General features: G+C 51.9%; 1 protein-coding gene across 16 annotated transcripts in view; it reads left to right on the top strand.

Annotated features, from left to right (window-relative positions):
- Positions 1–25377, top strand: part of AK8 (adenylate kinase 8) — a 136559-nt gene that overhangs the window by 54792 nt on the left and 56390 nt on the right. For 14 of the 16 annotated variants that reach the window (XM_044926495.2, XM_044926494.2, XM_044926493.2 and 11 more), the window contains 2 exons: positions 2133–2264; positions 9787–9876. In XM_044926495.2, the coding sequence (XP_044782430.1) occupies positions 2133–2264; positions 9787–9876 (222 nt within the window). Of the gene's footprint in view, positions 1–2132; positions 2265–9786; positions 9877–10583; positions 12271–25377 lie in introns of those variants that run through there. The other 2 variants (XM_044926499.2, XM_044926491.2) reach the window with 2 other exon arrangements.

Below are 25377 nucleotides of genomic sequence, written 5' to 3'. Positions count from 1 at the left end.
TGAAAAATACCAGGCTTACAGACGCCTTGTAAATTTCCAGTGATTTTGCATCTTGGAAGGGTCTTTAGTAGCAAACACTGCACTCCGAAGATAAACAACCACAACATTTATCTTATGCCATGACTCTGAATTTACACATTAATTACTTCCAAATTACTTAATTAAATTTAAAAGTTCATATGATCGTTCATAAAGAATTCATGCCTGGAATTGTAAATAAAAATGTGAGCGTCTGAATATTAATTATTATTAATTAATAATGCAGAGAGATAAATTGAAAATTGGAATGCAGAATTCTCTCTGTGTTGTTTTTTTTAAATCTCTCTGCAGTGCATCCAGCAACCACATATTTTTAAAAAGAATAATTAGATGTTGAGACTGTCTGGGGGATCATTACTTCTAATTAACTTAGTTATTTACTGTAAATTAAGCATCATTTGTAAGCAGGCTGCTTTGGCTGTAGTATTTGTGCTCTTCAGATGGGCTGGCTCCTGGAAGGTCTATCTCTGTCTCCCGGGTTGGTCTCGCTGGTGGAAAGTGTTACCCCTGGCAGTGGGCTTGGGAGAGTGGCCCCAGCCCTGCCAAGTCTGCAAAATGCAGACAAGAAAAGCACCTCCCTTGGGGGACGGTGCCTGAATCAGATCAGACAAGGCCCGCAGAGAATTTAGCTTGGCAGATTGTCATCCTAACCATGAAGATCTGGTAACCTACCTGTGCCTTTAGTTCCAAGACAGAGAGGAATCGTAGTATCCCTAATGAACCTTCCAATAAAAAAAATCCCACAAGGTCTGAGACTCAAAATTTGCCCCGTGAACATACCCCACTAGGTTCCAATTTTGTCCCCTTCCCCACCTGGGGATGTTTGGAGGCATTTGCGGTTGTCACCACTAGGGGGCGTGCTACCCGCACCTGGTGGGCAGGGGCCAGGGAGCGCCCTGGATGTCAGGAGCAGGAGCTTGGCAGACCCTGCCCACCTGTCCCAGGTGTCAGGGCGGTGCCCTGGGACCCCTTCCTGTCTTCTGATGGTTCCATCCCGGGTGAGGGGCTGACTCAACATGCTGCCTGCAGGAACCCTGGCACCTGCTGGGGATGGTCTGGGTCCCTGGCAGGGGGCGGGGTTGGGGAAGGAGACCCCTTTTGATGCAAGGGGGACTGGGGTGGAGGTACCCACCCTCGGCCTCAGCAGGTGGACTGTCCCCCCCCGCCCCAGGTACTGAGTGGCTGCCCTTTAACAGCCTGCCCAGCTCGCTCTGGTGCCCCCTCCATGTCGAGTGGGAGGCGACCTGGTTTGATGTTCAGTAGCTTTTGGCATCCCATGCCCCCCATGGTGCAGGCACCTCGCCCCTGTCCCCCTGAGTCTTTGTTCCTCAAATGCCAAGGCACCCCGGGCCAAGCCTCCATCTCCCCATGCTGGGACCTGTTTGATCACGGCCTCTTTGGAGACTCGCAACAAAGTTGGTGTCACTGGAGTGAGGCTGCAATTTATTCTCCACCGATTCCGAAGGCCTTTAGAAGTCCCCCATGTGCCAGGCCCCTGCATGGCCTGACGCATTTATCAAAGCTTGTGTCTGACTCTAGGAGGTCGGCCTGGTCCCAGGGCCTCAGGCTGAAGCTCAGCCTTCATTCAATTGAGAAACGCCTCAGCACATTTTTTTTTTTCTTGGCCATCCATGCTGGATGGCATGCAGGATCTTCTTTCCCTGACCAGGGATCGAACCCATACCCCACCTCCAGTGGAAGCATGGACTTTTAATTACTGGACCCCAGAGAAGTTCCCCAGACCAGTATTTAGTGTGTTTTCTGTGTCCCAGGACCAGCCCTCAACAGTACCCCCAGCAGTGCTGGGGGCCATGAGGGCAGCGCTGAGCCCTGCTGTGTCAGGGATCCCAGGACGGTGTGCTCCGAGGGCAGCCTCTGTGCCTCTCATTGTCCCCTCCCGCCTTGGTGCCCAGGCCTGAGGGGTCATTTGGTCACTTCACCCTGTGGTCACTTGGCAGATGCCCAGAGGGTTTCCCCGGGGCTGAAAACAGAGAAATAATTACTGTTGCTAAAAGAGCCCACGCAGAGGTGTTGGGAGCTGGCCCCCTTTCTCTAGGAGCCTGGTTTATCATCCTGCTCTCCTCTCGTTCCAGCTCTGACCTACGTCCAAACCAGCCATCGATCCAATGCCCCGTTCACCCCAAGGGTGCTGCTTTGCGGGCCTGTGGGCAGTGGGAAAAGCCTGCAGGCCGCCCTCCTGGCCCAGAAATACGGCCTCATCAACGGTGAGTGCCCTGGTTGCTGCCCCACTTCTAGAACCTTCCACGGCGTCCTGCTCTCCAGGGCCCTCCCGTGTCATGGGAACAGTGAGGGGATCGGCATCACTTCTTTTTCTTGCTCTCTGCTCCGAACAGTTTCCAGTTAATCCATCTTTGCAGGGATAAGGTTTTTTGCCTCCTAAAGAACATGGCCATGAAAACATTAACCAATAAAAACATGTCTGCAGCCCAAAATGCTGGACCTTTTTCTGGTCCTCATCTTTTATGTCCTTTGGCTCAGTGGTTTTTCTGTGCTCTGCCCCAGAGGCGCCCCCCGCCTCCCCCCTCGCCCGCCATCCCCCTCAAAGCCGGAGTTCTTGCATAATGTGGACCTGCTGTTTATTTATTTTCTCCAGTCTCATTTGGTTCCCCCAACCCAGGTCAGCGTGCTTGCAGGCAGACAATTTCTGAACCAGAGGAAGGCTTCTTGCTCAGCACAGTTTCAATAAATATTTTACCAGGAGGAGAGAAAATATTGAGATCAGTTCTCCAGGTCTTTCCTGGAGTGGTCCCAGGTGGTCTTGGATGCCAGTCAGGTTTCAGGAGGATAAAGGGCTAGAAAGGATGCTTGTAGGAGACACACTGCAAGGGAGGGGGTGGGAGGCACCGGCCCCCTCCCACTTCACATGCTGCGGAAGCCGCAGTAGCCCCTACTTACTCAGGCAACGTGAGACCTGCACCCCAAATATATAAATCTGCACGCTTATGGCCCCAAATGACACATGCACACCATACGGATATGCATGTATACCGACACACAAATACATACCTGCCCCCCTAGAAGGTTCGGGTTTTGAATAAAAAGTGCTTTTCAGTTAGGTCTCCAACTTAAAATCCCAAAGCCACTGAGATTCCCAGCCAGGAATCAGTGACAAAAGTTGAAGGTGGAGAACTGAATGCTCATTCTGATAAGTATGGAAAAATAGTAATAGCTGTGTGAGTGTTTTAGTAAAATGACTAAATAGCAGTATTCCATTTTGGTTAGCATGGAAAAATAGTCTGGATACTTTACGATAAAAGGTATGTTTTTCTTGTATCCAAGTTTTGTTTTAAAAAACAAAATTATAATTATTCAAATAATTCCTTCTCCTTCTGTTTTTACCTCTTAAGAATACTATAAGACTAGAATTCCAGCTGCCATTCGGGATGACTTCTTTGTAAAGAATGAGCCCCACTCTACTTGTGGCCACACCCACAGGTTTATTTACATGCCTGCGCTTCTTGGTAGGTGAAGACATGTGAAAAGAGCCTTAATGTGAGAAGTGAGAAGAGCCTTAATGGCAGCGGGAGGGTCTGAAAACCACTAAAGTGACACCTTAATATCGTGCAAAGCAATTTAGATAATTGTCACTGGGCCAAAGCTGGTTTATGCGGACAGGCTCGTTCAAGAAAAGTGTTGTTTAATTTAAATTGTTTTCGTAAAGAAATCAGATTCGTCTAGAGTTTTCCAAACAGAAAATAGAAAAACTCACGCTGGTTTTTGCTTGACAGCAGAAGAGTCATTTGGGGCTTATTTCAATAACTGAGCATTTGGAGACCGATTCAAAGTTCACATTTCTCAAAGGTGTTTTTGAGAAACCCAAGACGTCATGAGATTTCAGTAAAGCTAGTTATAGGGGACCTGTGGTTGGCAGAGGCAAGCGCTGAGCTGTCGGGTGGGGTCTCTCTGCCGAGACCTGTCTGCACCCAAAGCTCCAGGAACTGCGGGCTCTGCCCCCAGAGGCCCCCCCCCCCACCGCCATCCCCTGCCTTGGGTTTTCACATTTATGATCCTCTCACTTGTGGGAAAACATCTCAGAACAAACAAGCCACATTCACTCCCACAAGGTTTATTGAAAGACTCCTGTGTATAGCTGGCGAGAATATAAACAGGCACAACCTTTTGTGAGATAAAGGCCACTGCTGATTAACATATGACCCGCGCTCATTCTTTGGCCCTGTGATTTCACACCTAGGACTTTATTCTGCTGCGATGCTCCCCCAAATACTCAACAAGAGATGTGAAGGATGCGTGATGAAACATAAAGGTGACCCCAGACTGTTCGTAATAGGCTAGTTAAGTAAGCTGTGGGCAGCTTTAAACAGAAACCTGTAAAGTGACTCCAAGTCCCTGAAGTGTTGTTACCTGGGAGCGGAGTGGAAAGCAAAGTCACTCGATAGAGCTGAGGTGATGCTCTCATCTTTGTTCAGAGAAGTGTGTTAGTCTGTGCTCAGAAAACATCTGAAGGAACACCCAGGTACCAAACTGGTTATCTCTGTAGAGTGATGTGTTACACAATCCTGATTTTTTTTTCCTGCGCTGAGCATGGATTTTCTAACCAGAAACAGCCATGAAGTTTTTTTTAGGGGGGGGCCACAGTGAGTAGCATATGGGATCTTAAGTTCCTTGATCAGGGATTGAACCTGTGCCCCTCGCATGGGGAACTCAGAGTCTTAACCACTGAACCACCAGGGAAGTCCCAAGACTTTTATTAAAATACTATTAATTTTACTCACTGCATGCATTTTATTTGGTACACAGATAGGGAAAGTGCAGAAAAAAGAAGAGGCACTTAAGGCTGGAGGTGGGCTCTGCTGAGCTGGGGGAGGGGAGGAATGAGGCGAGGCGGTGGGGCTTATCCCAGCACAGCCCCAGGTCACACGTGTCTGAAGCCTCAGTGCTTCCACCCTCTAGGGAGAGGATACTGTTGCAGTATTGTCTTAGCCCATTGTAGAGTGAGGTGGCTACAGGCAGGGTTTTAAACCATTCTTTCCTAGTGTAAGTGGGCCTCCCCTGGTGACTCAGATGGGAAAAGCATGCATGCAAAGCAATATAGGAAACCCGGGTTTGATCCCTAGGTTGGGAAGAGCCCCTTCTCCAGGGGAGGTGGCAACCCACTCCCGTATTCTTGCCTGGAGGATTCCACAGACAGAGAAGCCTGTGGGTTGCAGAGAGTCGGACAAAATGAGCAACTTAGCACTTTCACTTTTCCCAATATAAGCACTTAATGTTACACAGTTATCTCTAAACACGTCTTTGGTTGCATCTCACAAAATTTTAATATGCTGTGTTTTATCATTCAGTTCAAAGTATTTTCTAATCTCCTTTGCGGCTTTTTTTCTTTCTTTTTTTTTTTTTTTTTTTACCCATGCATTATTTAGAAGTATACCGCTCACTGTCCAAATATTTGGGAATTTCCCAGACTGTTTTTCGTTTCTTTAATTTTCTTGAGGTCAAAGAACATACCCTATATGATTTCAGCCCTTTGAAATTTATTGAGACTTTTTTTATGGCCCAGCACACGTCTATATTGGTGAAATACATGTGCACTTAAAAAGAATATATACACTGGTTTTGTTGAATATCGTGCTTTAAGAATGTCAGTGAGGCTGAGGTGTCTGATAGTGTGATCATTTCTTCCGTGTCCTTAATGACTTCTCTTCGCTTATTATGTCAGTAGCTGAGAGAGGTGCGTTACAAACGCCAGCTCTGCCTGCTGGTTTCTCTCTCTCTCTCTGCCGGTCTTTGCGTCCTGAAATCTGAAGCTGTGTGTGCATAAGGGAGCGTGGCCTCTTCTTGGTGCAATCTCCCCTTATGGCTAGGAAGCACTCCTCTGCCTCTCCAGTAATACTCATTTTCTCCAAGCCCACTTTGTCTGATAAGTATAACCTCTATTCTTTTTTTTTTTGAACTATCCGTGTCTTATATTCTAAATATGTGTCTTGTAGACAACACATAATTGCTTTAAAAAAAAATTCAGCCTGGCATTTTCTGCCTTTTAACTGTTTAGTCCGTTTCCCTTTCAGGTGATTTTTTATATGGTTGGTTTCAAGTCCACCATTCTGATTTTTTGTCTTCTATTTGTGTGGTGTGTTTTTTTTTTTTTTTGGCTGTGCTAGGTCTTCATTGCTGCCTGTGAGCTTCTCTAGCTGTGGCTTGAGGGCTCCAGAGCCTGGGCTCAGAGCGTGTGCACGGGTTTAGTCGCCCTGCAGCATGTGGGGTCCTCCCGGACCAGGCCTCTAACCCACGTCCTCTGTATCGGCAGGCGGACCCTTAACCACCAGACCACCAGGGAAGTCCTTGTTCTTTGTTCTTCCTTTCCTGCCTGCTTTTGGATTGGTCAAAAATGCTTTCTAGTAATCCACGTTATTTCCTCCATTGCCTTTCTGGCTGTATCTCCTTGCCTCGTCTTATTTGTGGTTGCTCTAGGAGTTACACGCTATCCGTCACAGTCTGTCTTGAATTAAGGCTGCACCTCTTCGTGGGGAGCAGGACAGCCCAGCAGCAGTCTTTCCCTTCGTCTTGCTCTGCTTCTTCATGTTATTGTAGCCACACATTTTACTCCTACCTATGTCACCAACGCTAAAGTATATTGTAATTATTTTTGCTTTAAAGAGTCATTTTTTTTTTTAAGTCAAGAGACAGGAGGAAAGGGCTTTTATATATACTCAATATCAACACTTCTCTTGGATCCTTTGTTTAGATCCAAGTCTCCATCTGATATATCATTTTCTTTCAGCCTAAAGAACTTCCTTTAACATATCTTGTAGTGCAAGTCTGCTGGTGAAGTTCAGCTTTCATCTGTCTGAAAATGTCTTTATCTCACCTTCGTTCTTGAAGGATGTTTTTGCTGCATATAGAAATCTATGTTGACAGGCTTTCCCCCCCTCTTAGCACTTTAAAGATATCATTTCATTGTTGCATTGACGCATTCCGTTGTATTGCTTCTGATGAGAACTCAGAGATTATTTTTTATCTTTGTTCTCCTATGTATATAAAGCATTTCACCCACTCCTGGTTGCTTCTAATATTTTCTGTTTGGTTTTAAAAAATTTAACTATAATGTATCAAGGTGCGGTTTATTTTGTGTTCTTTTTGCTTGGATCTACAGTTTGATACTTTTTATCAAATTTTGAAAATTTTCTCCCATTATTTTTGCAAATATTCCCTCTCTCCCCCCATCCCTCCCTCCCTCTCTTTCCTCTTTTTGGAACTCTAGTTACATGTATGTTAAACTGTTTGCTATTGCCTCCCAGCTCTCTGAAATTTTATTCTTTTTTTTCCCCCAGTCCCCTGCCCACCTTCTCTTCGCTTCAATGTGAATGCTTTCTAGTGCCTGTTTTCATGTCTTCAGCTTCACTGATTGCAGCTTATTCAGTGATGTTTTCCATTTAAGACTATTGTATTTCCCAGTTCTGGAAATTCCATCTGGTGCTTTTTTATAGTTTCCATTTCTCTGCTGAGATTCCACATCTTTTCATTCATTTTAATTATCTTTTCAAGTTTAAACATATTCATAATAGCCATTTTATAGTTCTTATGTGCAAATACTGACGTCCATGTGATCTCTTAACTATGATACTCTGACCTGTTGTCTCTCCTTGTAGGGGTCCCATTTTCCTGATAGTTTTTGTTTGTTGGTTGTTTTTGTTGTTTTTGATCTCAAGCATTGTTTTTTATTATATCCTGGACGTTGTGGTTCTCACGTTCTTGAGAGTCTCGACTGTGTGGTCCTGCTTTGAGAATATCAAACGAAAAAGAGCTGAGTTCCAACAGGCAGTCAGTTTCCTGGAGGATCAGCTTGACCTCATTGAGGCTTAGTTTTCGTCTTTGTTAAGGTGGGATTGGGCTTCCCAGGAGGCACTGGTGGTAAAGAACTCCTCTGCTAATGCAGGAGATGTAAGAGACACGAGTTCAATCCCTGGGTTGGGAAGATCCCCAGGAGGTGAGCATGGCAACCCACTCCAGCATTCTTGCCTGGAGAATCCCATGGACAGAGGAGCCTGGCGGGCTATAGCACACAGGGTCGCAAGGAGTCAGACACGACCGAAGCGACTTAGCACGCGCCCACCAGGTGGGATGAGGTGTGCTTCCTCTGGGGGCTGTGCGTCCTCACACCTGAAGCACAGCCTTCCTGGAGTCTCAGCGTGGGTCTGCGGCGCTTAGCGAGGTCTCTGACCCTGGCCATCAGAGGCCGGCATCATCTTGTGCCGTGTGGACCCCCAGGCAGTTCCCAGCTACCCTGTGGCCTTTCTCCCCCAGGCCCCATGGAGCCTGCCCGATACACGTGCAGTCTGGCACTGATCAGTGACTCCAGGGAACGCTCCTGCAGGTTCCTAGGCCTGCCCCCGCAGCCCCACCCATTGTTCTGTCCTACAAAGTCCAGCTGCCTCGAGGCCCCAGACTCCAACGCTGTGTCCCCCTGCCATGTCTGGGGTCCACTTCTCCCTAGCCATGGAATGGGTGGTACCTGTAGGTCGAAATCCAGGGTGAGTGAGTCCCGCTCGGTGTGTTTCCTTTCTCAAGGATCACAGCCCCACGTGTCTGCTGACCAAGTGCCTGAAAAGAGTTGCCTCATAGATTTTGTTTAGTTTTATGGCTTTTTATGACAGAAGGGAAACAGGATGCCTGCTCCTCCCTCCTGGTCAGAACTGGAGGCTCAGCCTGGTTTTGGTGTCACACAGACCTGGGTTTGAATCCCAGCTCTGCTACTCACTGGCGGGTGACCTAGGACAGTACACAGTGCCTCTCCTTACCTAAAAGCTGCAGTCAGCCTGAGGGCTGGATAATGCCAAGCATGACCGCAGCAGCGCTTGGCGTAGGGAAAGGTCTCGGTTGCCTTTATTACTCCTCATTAGCGAGCCAAGCCGCAGCCACTCTGCACACGGTCACTGCTGCTACACAGAATTTAACATGTCACTCAGAGGAATCCGTCTTTGGTGGTCGTCATCCTTAACATTCACTTTATCCACTTAACTGTAAGATTTCAATTTCTTCAACATAGGAGGTCAAGTCCTTAGCTTTAAAGTTAAGAAAAGTAAGACTGTGCTACTAACAACCCATGAGACCGTGGCTGCACCCTTCCGGCGCTGGCTGCCAGGGTCTTCATAGCCGAGGAGAGGGCAGCTGTGTTTATTCCTCCCACGCTTGGTAACGGGCGTGCCCTGTGTGTTGGCCCCAGGGGTCTAGAGACACAGCGGTTGCTCGTGGCAGAAAGGCACCTGCGCGTCCCTTTGTTGTGCAGCCTGATGGTGTCTGTGGACTCGTCATCACAGGGGGCCATGGAAACTCTAGGGTCCCCACCCCCCCCCGAGTGATAACAGCATGAGTGGACATCACGCTGGTCCACGTGGTTCTCTGCTGGAGTGTGTCCACCCCCAACACCCCCCGGGGCCTCGGGCTGTACTCCCCGGCGTCCCCTGCGGGTCCTTCTCTGGTGGTGACGGTCCTCGTTGTCTCCACGCCGTCCATTTTTAACATGTCCTTCTCCAAATGCATTCTTTTTCATTCCACAGCATCCTTCCTCGGCTTCTTTTTTATTTCCAATTCCTTTTTGATACTTCTTTCACTTGGACACACGCCCACACTCAAAAACCCTTTTATATTTTTTTCAGTGACCTTTTTTTTCCCCCCCAGCAGGCAGCACTGGGTCTTCGTTTTGTTTTTTCCTTCTCATTCTTCCTTCTATTTAAAATTTAACGGGCTTCTTTCTGCTCCTCTCTCCTCTAGTCTGCTGTGGGCAACTGCTCAAAGAAGCCGTGGCGGACAAGTCCAAATACGGCGATTTGATCCAGCCATTTTTCGAGAAGGAGATAGCAGGTAGGCCTTGCTGGCCGTGACTCCCAGAACCTTCCAGGCTCTGGAGAGAGACTGCTTTGTGTGAGGCTCATGGGGCACCTGGGGGCTCCAACTGGGAAAGACCACCAGGAAATGGAAACCAGGCTTTCTGGGAGGCAAAGGCTCTGGTTTTTTTCCCCAGCTGGTCATCCTGGCTTCCAAGCAATGGGGGGCTGGGGGGCAAAGTCTGTGAACGTATGCCTTTCGCTGAGGGTGTGAAGCGGGCCTCTTTCTCAAGAATGCTCACTGTCACTTAAAGCTGGGAGCCAGGAGAGGCCCAGAGCTGCCCACCTCTTTTTCACCTCCTGTCCCAAAACACCAGGGGCCAAGATTCTGATCTGGTCAGCAGTCAGAAGCTAGGAGGCTCAGACAGCCTTGCAGACCTGAGGACTGACCGGCCATGGGTCCTCAGGGGAGGCTGGACCAGGTCATCTTTGCAGACCCCTCTGTGACCTAAGCTCCGAAAGCGTGTCCTCCATCCAAGCCCATTCTCTGCGTTTCCCCGAGTTCACAGATGAGCCCCAGAGAAGGGACGAGGTGCTCAGGCCACAGGCATGCCGGCTCACCTCTGGGCTCCTCCCCAGGGCGGTGTGTTCTCCTCGCCCACATCTCCCATCCTTGTGTAAAGGGCTGTATGTAGCTTCTCTGTGCGGTGAGCACAAGCGCGTCATCACGTCTGCTATGAACAGGCACTTACTATGAAGAAGGCCGACCCAGAAGGAGGAGGGGGCCGTGGAGACAGTCAGTGCACGCGTTGGCTGGACACCCTCACTGCCCAGTGCTCCTTCCTCCTCCTGCGGCTTCTGAACAGGCTGCTCACTCCTGATCCCCGCTCTGAGGGCCCGCCTGGGGAGGACGACTTGGCCTGGCTCTCCCCAGGCCCTCCTTAAGGTGTCCTGGACCCCGTGGTGAAGTTCCAGTGAGGCAGGCAGAAAGGGATCCCCCGGGCGCGGCGATCAGAGGAGGGAGACACGATGATCTGGGCGGGCGAGTCTGTGCGTGTCACCGGCTGGTGAACAGGGTCAGCCAGTGCGAGCTCTGGTGCTTCCCCGTCTGGTTCAGATCCCGGGGTGCCCGCCCTGCCCTGCAGCAGCCACGAGGCCCGGGCGTCTCCGTGGAGAGGTGGGGACAGAAACCCCGGGTGCCGGGTTCACATGAGCGTGGGGTGGGATGTTCACATGTGCACGGGCCGTGGGGGCAGCCAGCAGGGACAGAGGCCCGACGCCTGCTCAAGCCCACTCACCCTCCAGTGAGCCCAGCTTCCCCGTTGTTGAGACGGGGGACGGGGGTGATTGGCCCTCTGGAAAACATCTGTTGCTCTAATGAGTGAATAAGATAACAAGTTAATAGATTTATGTCATTTTAAATGTTGCTGCATAGTATTCCATCCCACGGACTGGGTGGGTAATTTGTATAATTCTCCCTGACAAAGCATTTCGTGGTTCAGAAAGAAAGACAGTGACCAACCAGATGAGGCAGTGTTGATGGGGTAAACCTCAGGCAAAGGGAGGCGGAAATTCCTTGTCTCTTCTTGGAAATGTTCTGTACCTTTGAGTTTTTTTATTAAACTAAAAAGTTGTGAAAAGTAAATATTTAGGTGGTTTTCAGATTTGCATGCCTTTCAGTGATCCTGTAAGGCACCCTCCTGGGGTTTGCAGACACTTCTGATTAGGTCAGAGGGAACCTATGCCCGGGAGGCCCGTGGCACTGAACTAAGGTGCCCTCCCGCCCCTGGGCACCAGACGCTCGAGTCCTCCGTGGCTTTGCATCTCGGGATATTGCCTAGTTATTTGTTTTCTATCACGGCTGAAACAAACTCAGCGGTTTGGAACAACACTCATTTCTTCTCTCACAGTCCTGGAGGTCAGGACTTTTAAAGTCACGTGCTGGCAGGCCTGCATTCCTTCCTGAGGCATTCTCTGGGGACGGTCTGTTTCCCGGCCTTTCCCAGCTTCCGGAGGCCCCTTCCTCCATCTTCACAGTCAGCAGCGCAGCCTCTTCAACCCTCTCTGTCTGCATGCTAAACCCAGACCCAAGGGGCCTTTCCACTGGTGGTCAAGAGGCAGAGTTGTTTTGGTTTTTATTTTTCCTTTTTTTTTTTTTGGTGGATACAAAAGAGACTGAGCGCACACTTGCATTTCCCGTACAGGGAGCCAGACCCTGGCAGCTTCAGTCTTCAGTGCTTTGTGCTAATGTTTCCCTCCGCAGCCTTCTCTTTCCTTAGACGAGGTAGCTCTACACTCCTCCACTTGCTGCAGAATTAAAGACACAACAACCACCACCATCATATCTTCCCCACAGAAGCAATAAGTCCTGTCATTTCACTAATCCCCCTCTCGCAGGGATAACAAAGAATGCATTTACATTCATCACCACTAACAGGGGCTCATTAGTGGGCTGTGGAGACGCTGCCGGGGAAACAGGAGCGCCCGGCTGCTGGAGGACGCACGTGGGAACCACCCAGGCCTGGCCGCCCGCGTCGCCGCCCGCCCAGCAGAAACCGGAAACGGAAACTTCGGTGATTCTCCACTGAAGCTGGGCTTGAAGGGAAAGTTTGCCTGAACCTGGAAGCACCACGTTGCCACCTCACATGCCGGCGTCCACGCACCCGCGGCCCGCGTGGCCGGCGTCGCACCTCAGGCGCAGACTTGGGGGGTGGGGAGCGACCGCGTCACCCCCGAGTCCTGAACCCAGAGGAGACAGACGGGAGGAGAAAGAGACAGGGTTCTGAGGGTACAGCTGGGCTTCCTAACACGCCCCGACCACGTCCAGACCTGGGGAGGCAGAGGTGTGGCGGGGACGGGACTGGCCCGGGCCTCCCCAGGAAGAGCCGAGCGGGGCCTGAGGTGGGAAGCGAATCCGTCCACGCGAGGGCGAGGGCCTGCCAGCCGGAGGGTGGGAGCTGGAGGGACAAGAGCCCCCGAGGAGTGACTCTCCTTTCCCGGGAGTGACGTGGGGCGGAGGGCATGCCTTCCCCCTACACTGCCCTGGGTCAGAAGGGTCCCCCGAGTCCGCACGCGCAGTGGGGCGCGGCCCTGAACAGTTTCGGCCACTGACTGGTCTGGGAGAAGGAGACTCGGCTGCCCCTTTGTCCTGTGGGGCCGCCCGGACGACTCAGGTTTCCCTTCTCAGAACCTGGTGGTGTTTCAGATACCTCAGTTGGGGGACCAGCTGCAGTCCTGGGAACCCTGCCGGGGTTTCCCCAGATGAAACCCAGAAGGTTCCAGAAATCCTGCAGGGGCAGAGAGTATGGTAAGGACCCACAGGCCTGGTCACGGAGGCGGAGCCCCTGCACCTCGGGGCTGGCAGATGTCACTGTCAGAACACCCTGCCCCGCAGCCAGCCTAGTGTAGACCACCCCCCATCACTCCCTCTGAAGGCAGGCAGTGCCCTTCCAGGGGCTGGACCTCCTCTGCTGGGGACTCTGCCCTGTGCTCCCGGCAGCTGGCCGGCCCGGCCACACCTGCTGCCCCTCTCTGGGACTCCTGCCTTCGCTCCGCTGGCCTGGGAGCTGCGAGTCCATCTGGGGAGCATGGTTATCGCGGGGCGTCTTCACAGCCATCGCCGCCGCCAGCAGCCCAGAGAGTAGACCCAGATGTCAGCATCTCCCCACGGAGCCACTTCCTCTTACCGCCCCCTCGGGGCCTCCTGATGTGATGTCCCAGCCGCGACCTCCGCAGACTCATTTATGTTCTTTTATGTCCTCACGGGTGCTGCCAACACCTCCTCCTTTCAAATCAGCCGCAAAATTAATAACCACGCTGCTGTCCCCTCTTCCCACATTTACCGGGCACAGGACTCCAGGGCCCCATCTTCGCTCGTCCCAATCTCTTGATCCTGGGCCCTTGGCGGCTGCACTGTGGACGGAGGGTTGGGGAGATGCTTGTCCTATGCTCCGGATTTTGAGATACATAGGTCTGACCTCCTAAACTTATTCTGACTCGAGCTGTGTGGAACAGAGCAAGTTGGCTCCCCAGGGCCCCACACGGCGCTCCTCACGCAGCCATGAACCTGGTGGGCACAGAGGGGGCGCTGCTCATGACATGGGGCCAGGCCGCCCAGCACGCAGGTTTGCCTGCCTGGGAGCTCCTGTTACTTGCACATGGTTGCAGAACAACTGAAAACCCTTCTGGGCTTTTGGAAAAATAACTTCTCAGCTGCTAAAAAACCATTTAAACTTCCGTGGTCAGTGGTGGCAGACTCCATGGCCGTTTTATACTAGGGCCATGTGAGCAGGCGTTGTTTTTTCTGCCCAGAATTAGCCAAGGGGGCAGCTAGAACTCAATTCTCTGCTTAAACCGTCGGTGACTCACAGTGGTCACCATCTCCAAGTGACATGCCCTGAGCCTTCTCTGTGCTTCATTCCTACCAGAGGGCCTTCTGGACGTGAGGTTTTTAACCCCAGAGATCCGAGCTTCCCAAGGAAGGCAGCCTTCTGACCTTGCTTGTTGAAATTCTAGTTTCTCAAGTTTCACTTAGCATAAAAGCGTTCTCCTTGGTCTCAGCTCACCCTAGCGGCTTTTTGTCTAAGGTCAAGTGTAGTGTGGGGGCTTCCCAGGTGGCACAATGGTAAAGAATCTGCCTGCTAAGTAAGGCAGGAGGTACAAGAGATCCAGGTTTGATCCCTAGGTTCAGGAGATCCCCTGGATAAGGAAGTGGCAACCCAACTCCAGTATTCTTGCCTGGGAAATCCCAAGAAGAGTGGAGCCTGGCGGGCTACAGTCTGTGAGGTTGCAAAGAGATAGAGCTGAGCACACATGCCCTTATTTTTAGTCCTTCTCCTGGGAATTTCAGCCATAAATTACGGTCCTGTGGCTGCTGGTGGTAGATGTTAACATAACCTCATTCCAGGCGACTGGGTCTAATCAGTGGTATGCCACCATCTCTGGTTCAGAAGGGTGGCCTTCTCCCCCGGCTCTGGTCATGGTTCTCATTCTCGGACGTTGCTTGTGTTTTCTCTGGAAATTGGTGACCCAGGCAAGATATTAAAACAGCCGAAGGTGTATTTCGTCCTCGCTGGTTTAGTCTCTGCTCTCAGTGTGTGAGATGCTTGCCTAGAGCTGTCCCCATCGCGCTCCGTTCGTGCAGGGATGTCAGGTGGGGGGGATGCCACGTTCGTGCAGGGATGTCAGGTGGGGGGCCGCCAGTGACGGTGTGTCCCCGGGGTGGGCTTTTCAGGTCAGACCCCAGCTTTTCCCACCTCCCGGCTCTGCAGGGTCGGAAGGGAAAGCTGAGCACCTGCACCCAGGTGCTGCCAACCCAGCACCTGCCAGCCTGGCTCGTTGACCGAGGTGGACGGGGATCGGCTGTCCTCACTCACTTCCACTCTGTAACCAGCCCTGCCCTGCCAGTATCCCCCCAACAGCTGGAGGGGGTTCAATTGAAAGAAGGCCTGGATTCCTTGGCACACATGCCAGACATACACTGACTTTTTCAGGTGAGAAAAAGCTCTTTAATTGGCATAACTTTCCCCTAAATGTGCAAGTGCTGGCGTGTAGAAAAGATAATGTGGAAGACAGATCATTACCCCGTGTTACCCATGCCCGCTCCCGTAAACCCCGTTATCGCCAAAATATTTCTATCTGGAGAAGGTCCCTCAAGGCCTAATAGAACCTGAGAAGAGGCGGGAGGTTTGAGGGAGACTCCAGACTCTTAATTTGCACCCTTTCTGGTAATGAGACCTCACCACAGCCAACGCAGCCATCGGAACACAAACAAGCCGAACCAGCCCCAAACTGGCATGATTACGAGCATTTTTGAGAGGCTTCCGTGAGTACACATCCCAGGAGGCCCGGATCAGATCTCAGCTGAAGGGCTGCCTTATTTATTTTTTTTTTTTGATGGGGAATTAATATTCTCCTCACTAAATGCACACTAAAGATTCGACAATACACCAGCTTTTCTCTTTTGTTAAAACCTTGCAAAGAGTGGCTGAGTTGAAAGACAAAGTAAATCTTCCCATCTGAGGAGGTAAGCGGCGTGCTATTTCCTTTTTTTTTTTTTTTTTTAAATAGTGCAGCCTCGGCAAGCTGCTAGCTGTCTTACCACAGAGGGGAGACCCTGAGGGACCCCGGCCGGTTTCCAGCAAGCCTTTGCATGTGGTGTGTTTGTACCAGCTGAAGACAGCGCATGACTCTCTAAATAATTTACCAGTTGATTAATGGACTCACAGGGGTATAATTAGAAGAGAGAGAGACCGTGGGTACAGTAACCGGTACAGTGCTTGGGGGAGCAGGAGCCTTTATTTTTATAAAGAAACTTTCTAGGGTGCTGGGCGTTTGAAGCTAACTTGGGAAGAGCTCAGTGCCTCTTCTCTTTTGAAGTGGAAATAGGACAGTTTGAATCCGTCGAGTTTAATTTTTCACAAGCTTTAGGGGCCCTGCAGTGCAACTCCCTTTTTATTATTGAAAAAAGTCTACATTTTTCTTTCATTTTTCTCCACACACACACACATGCACACACAGACACACATGCAGCCCAAGCAGTAAGTAATAAACACATTAATTTACTCTTTTACTGAACGTGTATTTTATTCGCTGCACCTCCCCTGAATGTGTCCCCATGGGTCCCCTCAGCACCCCCACCCAGACCCCCCCTCGTTGGGCTGCCTGTAGGTTGATTAACGGACACCCCAGTAATTTATGCATTTTTAAAGGAACCCTCACCTCCGTCTTGACAATGCTTTTGAAGTAGCTCCTTTTTTCAAGTCAAACTTTTGACTTTTCCGCTGGGACCGCTACAAAGATTTTCTTCTGGAAACTAGGTAGGCGCCTTCCTGCCGAGACGGCCCAGCAGAGCAGCGGGTCTCAAAGTGGGGGTGCGTTGTGAGGGGCAGAGGCATGTAATGAGGACAGCTGTAGAAAGGGGGTCAGCACGCTGTTTAGCAACAGGGTTGTGCCCCTAGAGGGTCCAGCTCTTGAGTTTTTAAGAACTAGACTTTGGCTGTGAGAGTGGCATCGTCTGTCTGTGTTATTAAGATGACGCCCCGCTGGGGCATCAGCCAAAGGTCTGTGGCCAAGAGGTTGCAAAGCTTTCTGTTCGGTGGCCAGAGCGGCAGGGAAACTGAGGCAGCGAGGGGCTCTCAGCTCACCCATGTGTCTGGTCCGTGAAGTAGCCTCTCCCCACGGAAGATGGGGGCCTGGCCACCATGGCAGTGTTAGCAGAGGGGCTGTGCAGATGGTTTTCCTGGGCTGAGTGTCCGTCGGGGGCTTGCCATGTGTCAGGAACGGAGATCACAAACCGGAGGGGAGCCCAGAGGGGCAGGGTGTCCTTCTCACTCCAACCAGGGCTTCTGGAAGCGTCTCCTCTCCACGGGCAGCCCTGGTGGCTTCCAGCCCATTCAGCTGTGAAATCGCCTGCGGCAGGCCAGGCCCCAAGGCCCCCGCCTTCTCCTCCAGCCAGGAGTCTCCTGCTCACACCCCCTCCAGGCAGGTGTAGCTTGAAGCCCCTTGCCCTCCGAATACCCCAGTCGGGGAGCTGACACCGGCTCTCCTCTCGGGCTGCGAGCAGGGCCCGAGGGGTGTCGGGGAGGCTGCCCTCAGTGACCTTCTGCAGCCCCTATACCTCGGACGGTTGCCATGTCCCTGAAACAGACTTCCCGTGGGGGACTTGGCACAGTTGTGATCACCGGGGTGGGGGGCACAGGGCCCTTGCCCTGCAGCTCTGCCCTGTTGTACCCTTCCCTGAGCTGAGCAGAAAGGGGGCTCAGGGTAGAGAGAGGTAGGTGGGTGCGATGGGGCAGAGGGACACAGAGGCGAGAGGGGTGGAAAGCGTGTAGAGTGTACACGCACTCCAGTATTCTTGCCTGGGTTCCCATGGACAAAAGAGCTAGGTGGGCTACAGTCCATGGGTCCCCAGAATCAGGCACGACTTAGCTACTGAGCATGCATGCATGCAGACCACGCCCTTCCCCTGCCCTTCCCTGGGGCATCCAGACCTCGATTTCTCCCATCTGTGACCCTGAGCACGGGAGCCCTTCTCCACTTGGGCGTGATCAGGTTACAGGGAGGTAAGACAGACTTCCTCTGGGAGCCCTCCCAGCACCTCCCGCTGTGTGTTTCCACTTGGGCTCCTTCTGCTCCCCAGTCCCCAGCACCAGTGTGGCTCATAGTAGGAGCTCAGCAAATGTCCGTGAACGAACCCATGAATGAATGAGCAGATGAGGGCACAGCTGGTGTCCAGGACGGCATGGCAGAGCAGTGCCAGGCAAGCCCGCCCTGTGGCGGCAGGGGTCCAGACGCTTTGCCCCACTGCCTGCATTTCTACATTGGTGAGACCCCATTCATCTTAAGGAGCAAAGGGAGAACAGGTGCCAGTGGGCCGCCTGAGGGGTTTCCAGAGAGGTGGCCCGAAGTGTTCACTCCTGGAGAGTGGAGGGTGAAGCTGCAGGTTTGGGCTGCAGACTCACCCCTCTATTCCAGTTCAGGTTCTGCCACTGGGTGACCTTGGGGGTGACCTTGGGCAAGTCACGCAGCCTCTCAGGACTACAGCTTCCTCATCTACAGCGTGAGCTTTCCACAGTACCATAGTCATGGTTTGTTAGATGTCCACGTGAAAATGTGTCTGTGAAACGTTTAGCACCACGCGTGGCACACAGCTGGGGCTGGCCTGGTGGCTCAGGTGGTAAAGAAAGCACCGGTGATGCAGGAAACCCGGGTCCGATCCCGGGGTCAGGAGGACCCCCTGGAGGAGGGCATGGCAACACACTCCAGTACTCTTGCCTGGAGAATCCCATGGACGGAGGAGCCTGGCGGGCTACAAAAGGGTCACAGAGAGTCGGGCACGGGGGTGCGGCTGCCACCTGCACACTTTATGGCGCCCAGCGGGCCACTCATCAGACACTGTTTCTACCATTGGTAGTTACAGCAGCTGCCATGCTCATAACGATAGGAGAAGTCATGGAGGCAGTAGCAAGGTCGTGTGTGTTTACACGTACCTTACATGTACGTGTACTTAACATACACGTGTATGTTACACAAGGTCATCTACACAAACATACGTGTATGTTTCATAGGTGGACTTCTTCGATACCTTATTCTCTTCCTGTGACTGATGCCAGCTTTGGGCACCTGGTCCCTGTGGTCACCAGGACCTGGCCAAAGCCTCGTCCGCTCCGCCTCTGGGCCCCGCTATCTATTGCAGCCGCCCTACAACGTGATGGCAGAGAAGGACGGCTGCTTCGTTCTGCTCCTGATGTCCTGGGTCAGGATTTCAGGCAGGGCAGGGCAGGAGGGTTCGACATCACTGTCTGACTTGGGCCTTACTTGGCACGACCCTGACGACTGGAGGCAACTGGGCTGGATCATCCATCTGGGGCCCTATGCGTGGTTCTTGGTCCTGGTGTGGACCTGGCTCCTTGCTTCTTCTCCGCACTGCATCTGCTGGGGCAGGACTCTTCATCCCCACGCCTGGTACCTGCCGTGAGGTGCTCAGGCCTCCCCCTTGGTGCAGCGTTGCCATGTGGCAGCTTGGGCTTCCTCGTGTTGGTCAGCCCCCTTGTGTGATCCTAGCTTCCCCCACAGCAAGCATCCCAAAGAGGCCGAGAGCAGCCATTGTGGATGGGGTGGAGGGTGGAGGATGGGGTAAGCGCTAAGGCTTCTTCTGACCCAGCCTCCGAAGTCCCAGAAAGAGCTTCCAGCTGATTCTGTCCATTAACCGAGTCAAGATTGGCCCAGATTCAAGGGGTGGGGGATTCAAGCCCACTTCTCAGCTGTAGGAAAGTGTTAGTCTCTCAGTTGTGTCTGACTCTTTGCAACCCCATGGACTATAGCCCACCAGGCTCCTCTGTCCATGGGCTTCTCCAGGCAAGAATACTAGAGTGAGTAGCTGTTTCCCTTCTCCGGGGGATCTTCCTGACCCAGGGATCGAACCTAAGTCTCCTACACTGCAGGCAGATTCTTTACCGTCTGAGCCACCAGGGGAGCCTGGGGGTAGGAAGGCCACCTCTAATCTGCCCCCGTAGGGAAGGCTTGCATTCTGGTTCTGTTCTGGAGTGGCTGCATCTGGTGACTGAGTGAGGCTGAACACAGACGGCCTCATGGGTCCTCAGAGCTGGGGGTGGCCTGGCTGCAGACCTGCCACCTAGCAGCTTGCCGGGAGCTCAGAGAACTGAGTCCAGTTCTCTTTTTAAGAGGAAGAAGCCCCAGCTGAGAGGTAAAGCGACCTGTCCGGGGCACACTGCAAACAAAATGCAGAGAGGAGGGCAGAATTCACGCTGCTTCTTCCCCTGTAAAGGGGGCAGAGAGCAGAGACAGTGCAGGTGGCCCCACAGCCCAGTGGCCTGGGTTTAATTCTGGGCTCCCCGACCCATATGTGTGTGGCCTGGGGCAGTTACTTCCTCTCTCTGTGCCTCCAGTTCCTCATCTGTAAAATGGGTTTGTTATGAAGATTGCAGGAATCAATACTTGTATTAGAAAAAAACCCAAGCTCACAGCAGAGCCGAGTCAGCCCTATAGCGCATGTACTTGTCAAATCAATGCGTCAGTGCGTCTTTTCCACCCAGAACACGGGGCTCATGGTTGTTTCCTGGTTTCCCAGGACTTGCTGACTGTCTCCTCACAGATCACGTGAGCACCAGCCTTCCTGCTGCCCCTGAGATGTGGGGGATAAAACTGGTTCTGAGCCCCGACTGCATTAAGATGGAAGGAAAATCGTGTTCCTGAAACTCATTGATTCGTAGCATGCAGTTAGTTTAACACTGCACTTTCCAACAGTCCAGTCCATATCTGGATTGCTGGCCTGTCTCATCTTCCACTGAAAGGTGTAAAAGTGGGTTTTAAGATAAGAGTGACTAATGATCCGATTGTCAGACACCGTGTGTGTCAGTGAGCATTTTTATTAAAAGTCTTCTTAACTTGCTAAGTGAAGCCCACTCTCATTCAGAGAGTGGCTGTTCTTTAATTATTTATTTGGGCTGCCCTGGGTTTTGGGTGCTGCACGCAGGCTTTCTCCTTGTGGTGAGTGTTGGCTACTCGCGTTGGAGAGCACAGGTTCTAGGGCATGCGGGTTTTAGCAGTTGTGGCCCATGGAAGAATGCCTACTTTTAAATGGTCTTTTTTTTCCTTCTCATCTAGAACCTCATTAGTGAGATAAGCTCAGGGCCCCCAGTTGGAGTTGCTCCTCGGCTGCAGGGGGTTCAGCGGTGCCGGCACCTCACGTCTTATCTTTGCTTTGGCCCCAGTAGACGCGGCAGAGAGGGGAATGATAGAAACTGATCAAAACGAGCAGCTGCTCACCAAGGGCTTGGCTGAGCAGCCTCCCAACTGGAAAGGGCCCCAGCCCTAACGTACTTTTCTGGACTTGAAAAAAAAAAAAAAAAAAAGCTGGTGTTTAAAAAATTGTTGGCAACCATAGGAAGAAGACTTCCAGTTGAAATCCATTTGCTAACTCTGGGAGGAAATAAAGCTTGTAAATTATTTTTTTAAGCCCTTTTATTTTGTATTGCAGTATAGCCAACTAACAGGGTTGTGCCAGTTTCAGGTGAACAGCACAGGGACTCAGCCGTACATATACGTGTATCGGTTTGCCCCCAAACTCCCCTCCCATCCAGGCTGCCACATAACATTGAGCAGAGTTCCCTGTGCTATGCAGTAGGTCCTTCTGGTTGTCCATTTTAAATATAGCAGTGTGTACATGTCCATCGCAGACTCCCTGACTATCCCTTTCCCCAGCTTTCCCCCTGACAACCGTTAAGTTCATTCTCTCTAAGTCTGTGAGTCTTGTTCTGTTTTTTAAGTTGATTTGTATCATTTCTTTGTAGATTCCACATTTAAAGGATGTCATATGCTATTTCTCCTCCTCTGTCAGACTTACTTCACTCATTATGATAATCTCTAAGTCCATCCATTGCTGCAAATGGCATTATTTCATTATCTTTAATGGCTGAGTAATATTCCATTGTGTATATGTACCACATCTTTATCCATTCCTCTGTCGATGGGCATTTAGGCTGCTTCCACGTCTTGGCTGTTGTGCATAGTGCTGCAATGAACATCGAGGTGCATATATCCTTTTGGATCATGTTTTTCTCTGGATGTATGTATGCCCAGGAATGGGGTTGCAGGGTCATACGGTAGCTCTGTTTTTAGTTTCTAAAGGAACCTCCATACTGTTCTCCATAGTGGGTGCACCAATTTGCATTCCCACCAACAATGCAGGAGGGTTCCCTTCTCTCTACACTCTTTCCAGCATTTATAGTCTGTGGGAAAACTTGTAAATTATAATTATTTTTAATTGTTATCTCATGGTGCCATTGTCTGACAAGTAGATTTAAATATTGTTGTTGAGTACTCGAAATGTTAGGAAATAGATTTTTGGGACCTAAAGAAGTCTTAGAAGACATCGGTTCCATCCTGTGCCTGGGAAACACTGCTGGCCGAAAGAGGCGCTTGTCAGGGCAAGTGACTTGAGTTTACGAAGGAAATAAGTTCTCCAAGGGGGCTTGCTCCCCACCCCCGAAGGATGGTGGAGTGCAACCAAGTGGAATAGCCCACTTTCTCCTCCTCCCGTCCTGTACTGGTTTTAGAGATGGTGCGTTTATCCTTTTAAGAGCTCACTTGGGGCGCAGGATCCGTGGCTGACCAGCAGGTGGCAGTAAATAATAAACAAAGAGCATCACTAAAGGCCCCCTGGCCCCAGGCCTGGCTGGCGCTGCACACAGTCCTGATTTCCGGCTGCAGCCGTGGGGAGGCCTTGCAGGCCTCAGCTGCCAGGAATCCGCGCCATCCCGAGGGTGGTGGACTCCCAGAAATGGTGGCGTTTAGCTTTCACTGAACTATAATGCTTAATAAGTCGGGGCTGGGAAGAGCCCAATCCACAGCCTGAGCCAAGCCCCCAACAATCTGGGGAAGAGACAGACGTGTGGGGGGAGCGGGCGCCCTGTTTCCTTCCAGCATCAGTATGCATGAGATGGAAATAGAAAACGGAAACAAAAGCAGTGTTTTTTCCTCCTCCGCAGCCAGGGTTCCTTTCCAAGATGCTCCCCCTTGGCCGAGTCAGGAAGAGGGTGGGGCCCGGGAGCTGTGTTGGGATGTGGGGAGGAGAAGAAAGTGCTGAGCCCCGTGAACCCTGACAGATGCCGAGTGTCCCCTTTACTTTTCAAATGGGGCCTTGAAGAAGGGAAGACGCTACAGGTTTTGTTGGGGGGGGGCAGGTGTGTGTGTGCTCTATTGTGTGCAGAAGGGTGTGGGGTGTAGTGAGTGTTGTGCATGGGGGTGTAGCCTGTGTAGGGTGTAGGCAGGTGTGTGCCCTGCAGGGATGCGTGCAGGTGTTATAGGTGAGTGCCTGGGTGTGTGTAGTGGGTCGGGTGTGTGTGTGAGGTCCTTGGCCTTTTCTGATCTGCCCTGGGGTGGCAGGAGGGTTAAATGGTGAATCCTGGGCACGCCAGTCAACCTTGGGAATTCTTTACCTTGAAGCACCGGCTGAGGGAGCTGTTTCCTTTCCTCCACTGTCCGTCCCAGCCTTTTGGGGCCAGCACCAGCAGCCTGGTGCCCTGGGGTTCCTGCCTCCCCCAGCCGAGCCCTGGTCAGGGATGCTCACAGGGATGCGGAGGCTTGGACCACAGGCGGCAGCGAGGTGCGAAGTGCAGCAGGAAAGGTCCGGGAAAGGGTTTCCAGCGAGTCCTCTCTGCCCTTGGCGCTGGCTTCCACTGGACTTCCATGAGCTGGCATGGGAGCTCTCTCGGGACCCTCCCTAATGAACGCCACCGCTCTCCGAGCTGGACTGTACTGAGGATGCAGACTTGCCTCCCAGGAAGAACAGTCCCTTCCAGTCACCTCACGGTGGCCTGACTCACAGGGCCCTTCCTTCTGCATGAGCCAGGGGACTGATAGGCGGGAGGGAGCTTGAACATGCCTCCCCTTCAAGACCAGGGTGGGCCAGGTGTCCTGGGTGGGGTCAGTGGGGGGCCTGGTGGTTCCCCTGGGCCCTGGAAGCCTTTCACTTGTGACCATGGTGCCCCGTCCACCCTTGTGCCAAGCACACCCGGCAGGGAACAAACGGATTGAGATTTTAATAACCTCGAGGTCAATGTGAGGACAGCTCTCTCTCGTGGAAGATTTTCAGAAAAAGAAAAAAATAACACCTGAAACCATGTGATGTGGCCTTTATGAAATAATGGGATATTCATATCTTGCACTTTGCTAAATTTAGGGTTGACAGGACGTTTCGGAGAGGTAGCCCTTGGCAGTAGCTTATACGCAGGGTACGATGTTAGCTGTCAAGCCCAGAAATCAAGCCCGAGGCACCTGACTCAATGGAGAGAAACTCGCGGCCGCGCTGGAAATCTCTCTCTGAGAGGAGGATGAAGGGCAATGGACAGCATTATCAAGGAGAACTTCAACTTCCGGCAGGACACCGCGGGCGAGCTCTGTTCTGCATTTTTGCTGAACTGGCCGGTCAGACCGTGCAGGGCTGAAGAAGTGAGTTGATGGCCTGCTGTGGCAGGGGTGGGGGGGAGGCAGCAGCCAGACAAAGGCGCAGGGCAGAAAGCCTGATGTGGGAGCCACAGGGGTGGGCCTGCTGCCTCACCCTTCACCCCGGGCCTGAGCCGCGTCGCTGGGAGGGCCTCTCACGGGCGAGGACATGTCTGGACACGTCTGTGACAGCAGGCAAGGGCTCTATCCAGCCCTTGGTTTCCCCCAAAGTGAGAGCCTCTTCTGGGGCGTGAGGACAGCCTTCCAGGGAGATTCATCCTTTGACCCGCTGTGATGGTGTCTCACAGTGGTCGTTTCAACCTCTTTTAGGCCTTTAAATCGTTTCCTTTAGACAAAACACCCACTTTGTTAGTGGAAGCCGTTAAGCATGTTTGGAAACCAGACAGAGTAGAATAAGGAGCCTGAGGGGACCCACCGCCAGCACAGGGAACCTGCGTGTTCCGGATCAACGGTGCAGTCCTCCCCACGTAGGATTACTTTGAAACTAATTCCCGATGCCAAGACGTAGTCCCTTGACTACCTGTTTAGTTCATAAGTATGTCGTGGAGTGGATGAAAGGGAAACCTGGGGGAACCCGTTGCCATGGGACCTGAATCGGTGCTTGGGAGAACAGGCCTGGTTTCAGGAGATGGTACTATGCGGTCATTCATTCATTCGTTCATTCAGAGAGTGTTTACTAAGCACCTGCTGAGTGCCTGGCATGTGTACCAGGTGAGGGGGTAGCAATGAGCCTGACTTGGCGAGGGTCCCTGCTTTCTCCAGTGGGGGATGAGGGTGTAGGCGTTAAACAAATACTCCACTGATGATTATTGATCCACAGTCGTGGGAAGCCCCTCTCAGGAGAAGTGCTCATTTGAGAACCTGCAGAGAGGGGCTCGTTTTGGTATTGGCTAGAAGCTGGGGTCTGCATGAGTGGCCACCTTCTTCCCCATCCTCGGGGGCGATGAGACCTTGCCCGCCTCTGAAGCCCTCACTGTGACACCTCCCAGGTCCTTCAGCTCTTCGGCTGGGATATGTTGATTTGTGTTATCGTCTCTCTCAACTCCAGGAC

The sequence above is a fragment of the Bubalus bubalis genome, chromosome 12 (genome assembly GCF_019923935.1).
Source record: "Bubalus bubalis isolate 160015118507 breed Murrah chromosome 12, NDDB_SH_1, whole genome shotgun sequence".
NCBI lineage: Eukaryota > Metazoa > Chordata > Mammalia > Artiodactyla > Bovidae > Bubalus > Bubalus bubalis.
This window is presented reverse-complemented; position numbering and strand designations above follow the sequence as displayed.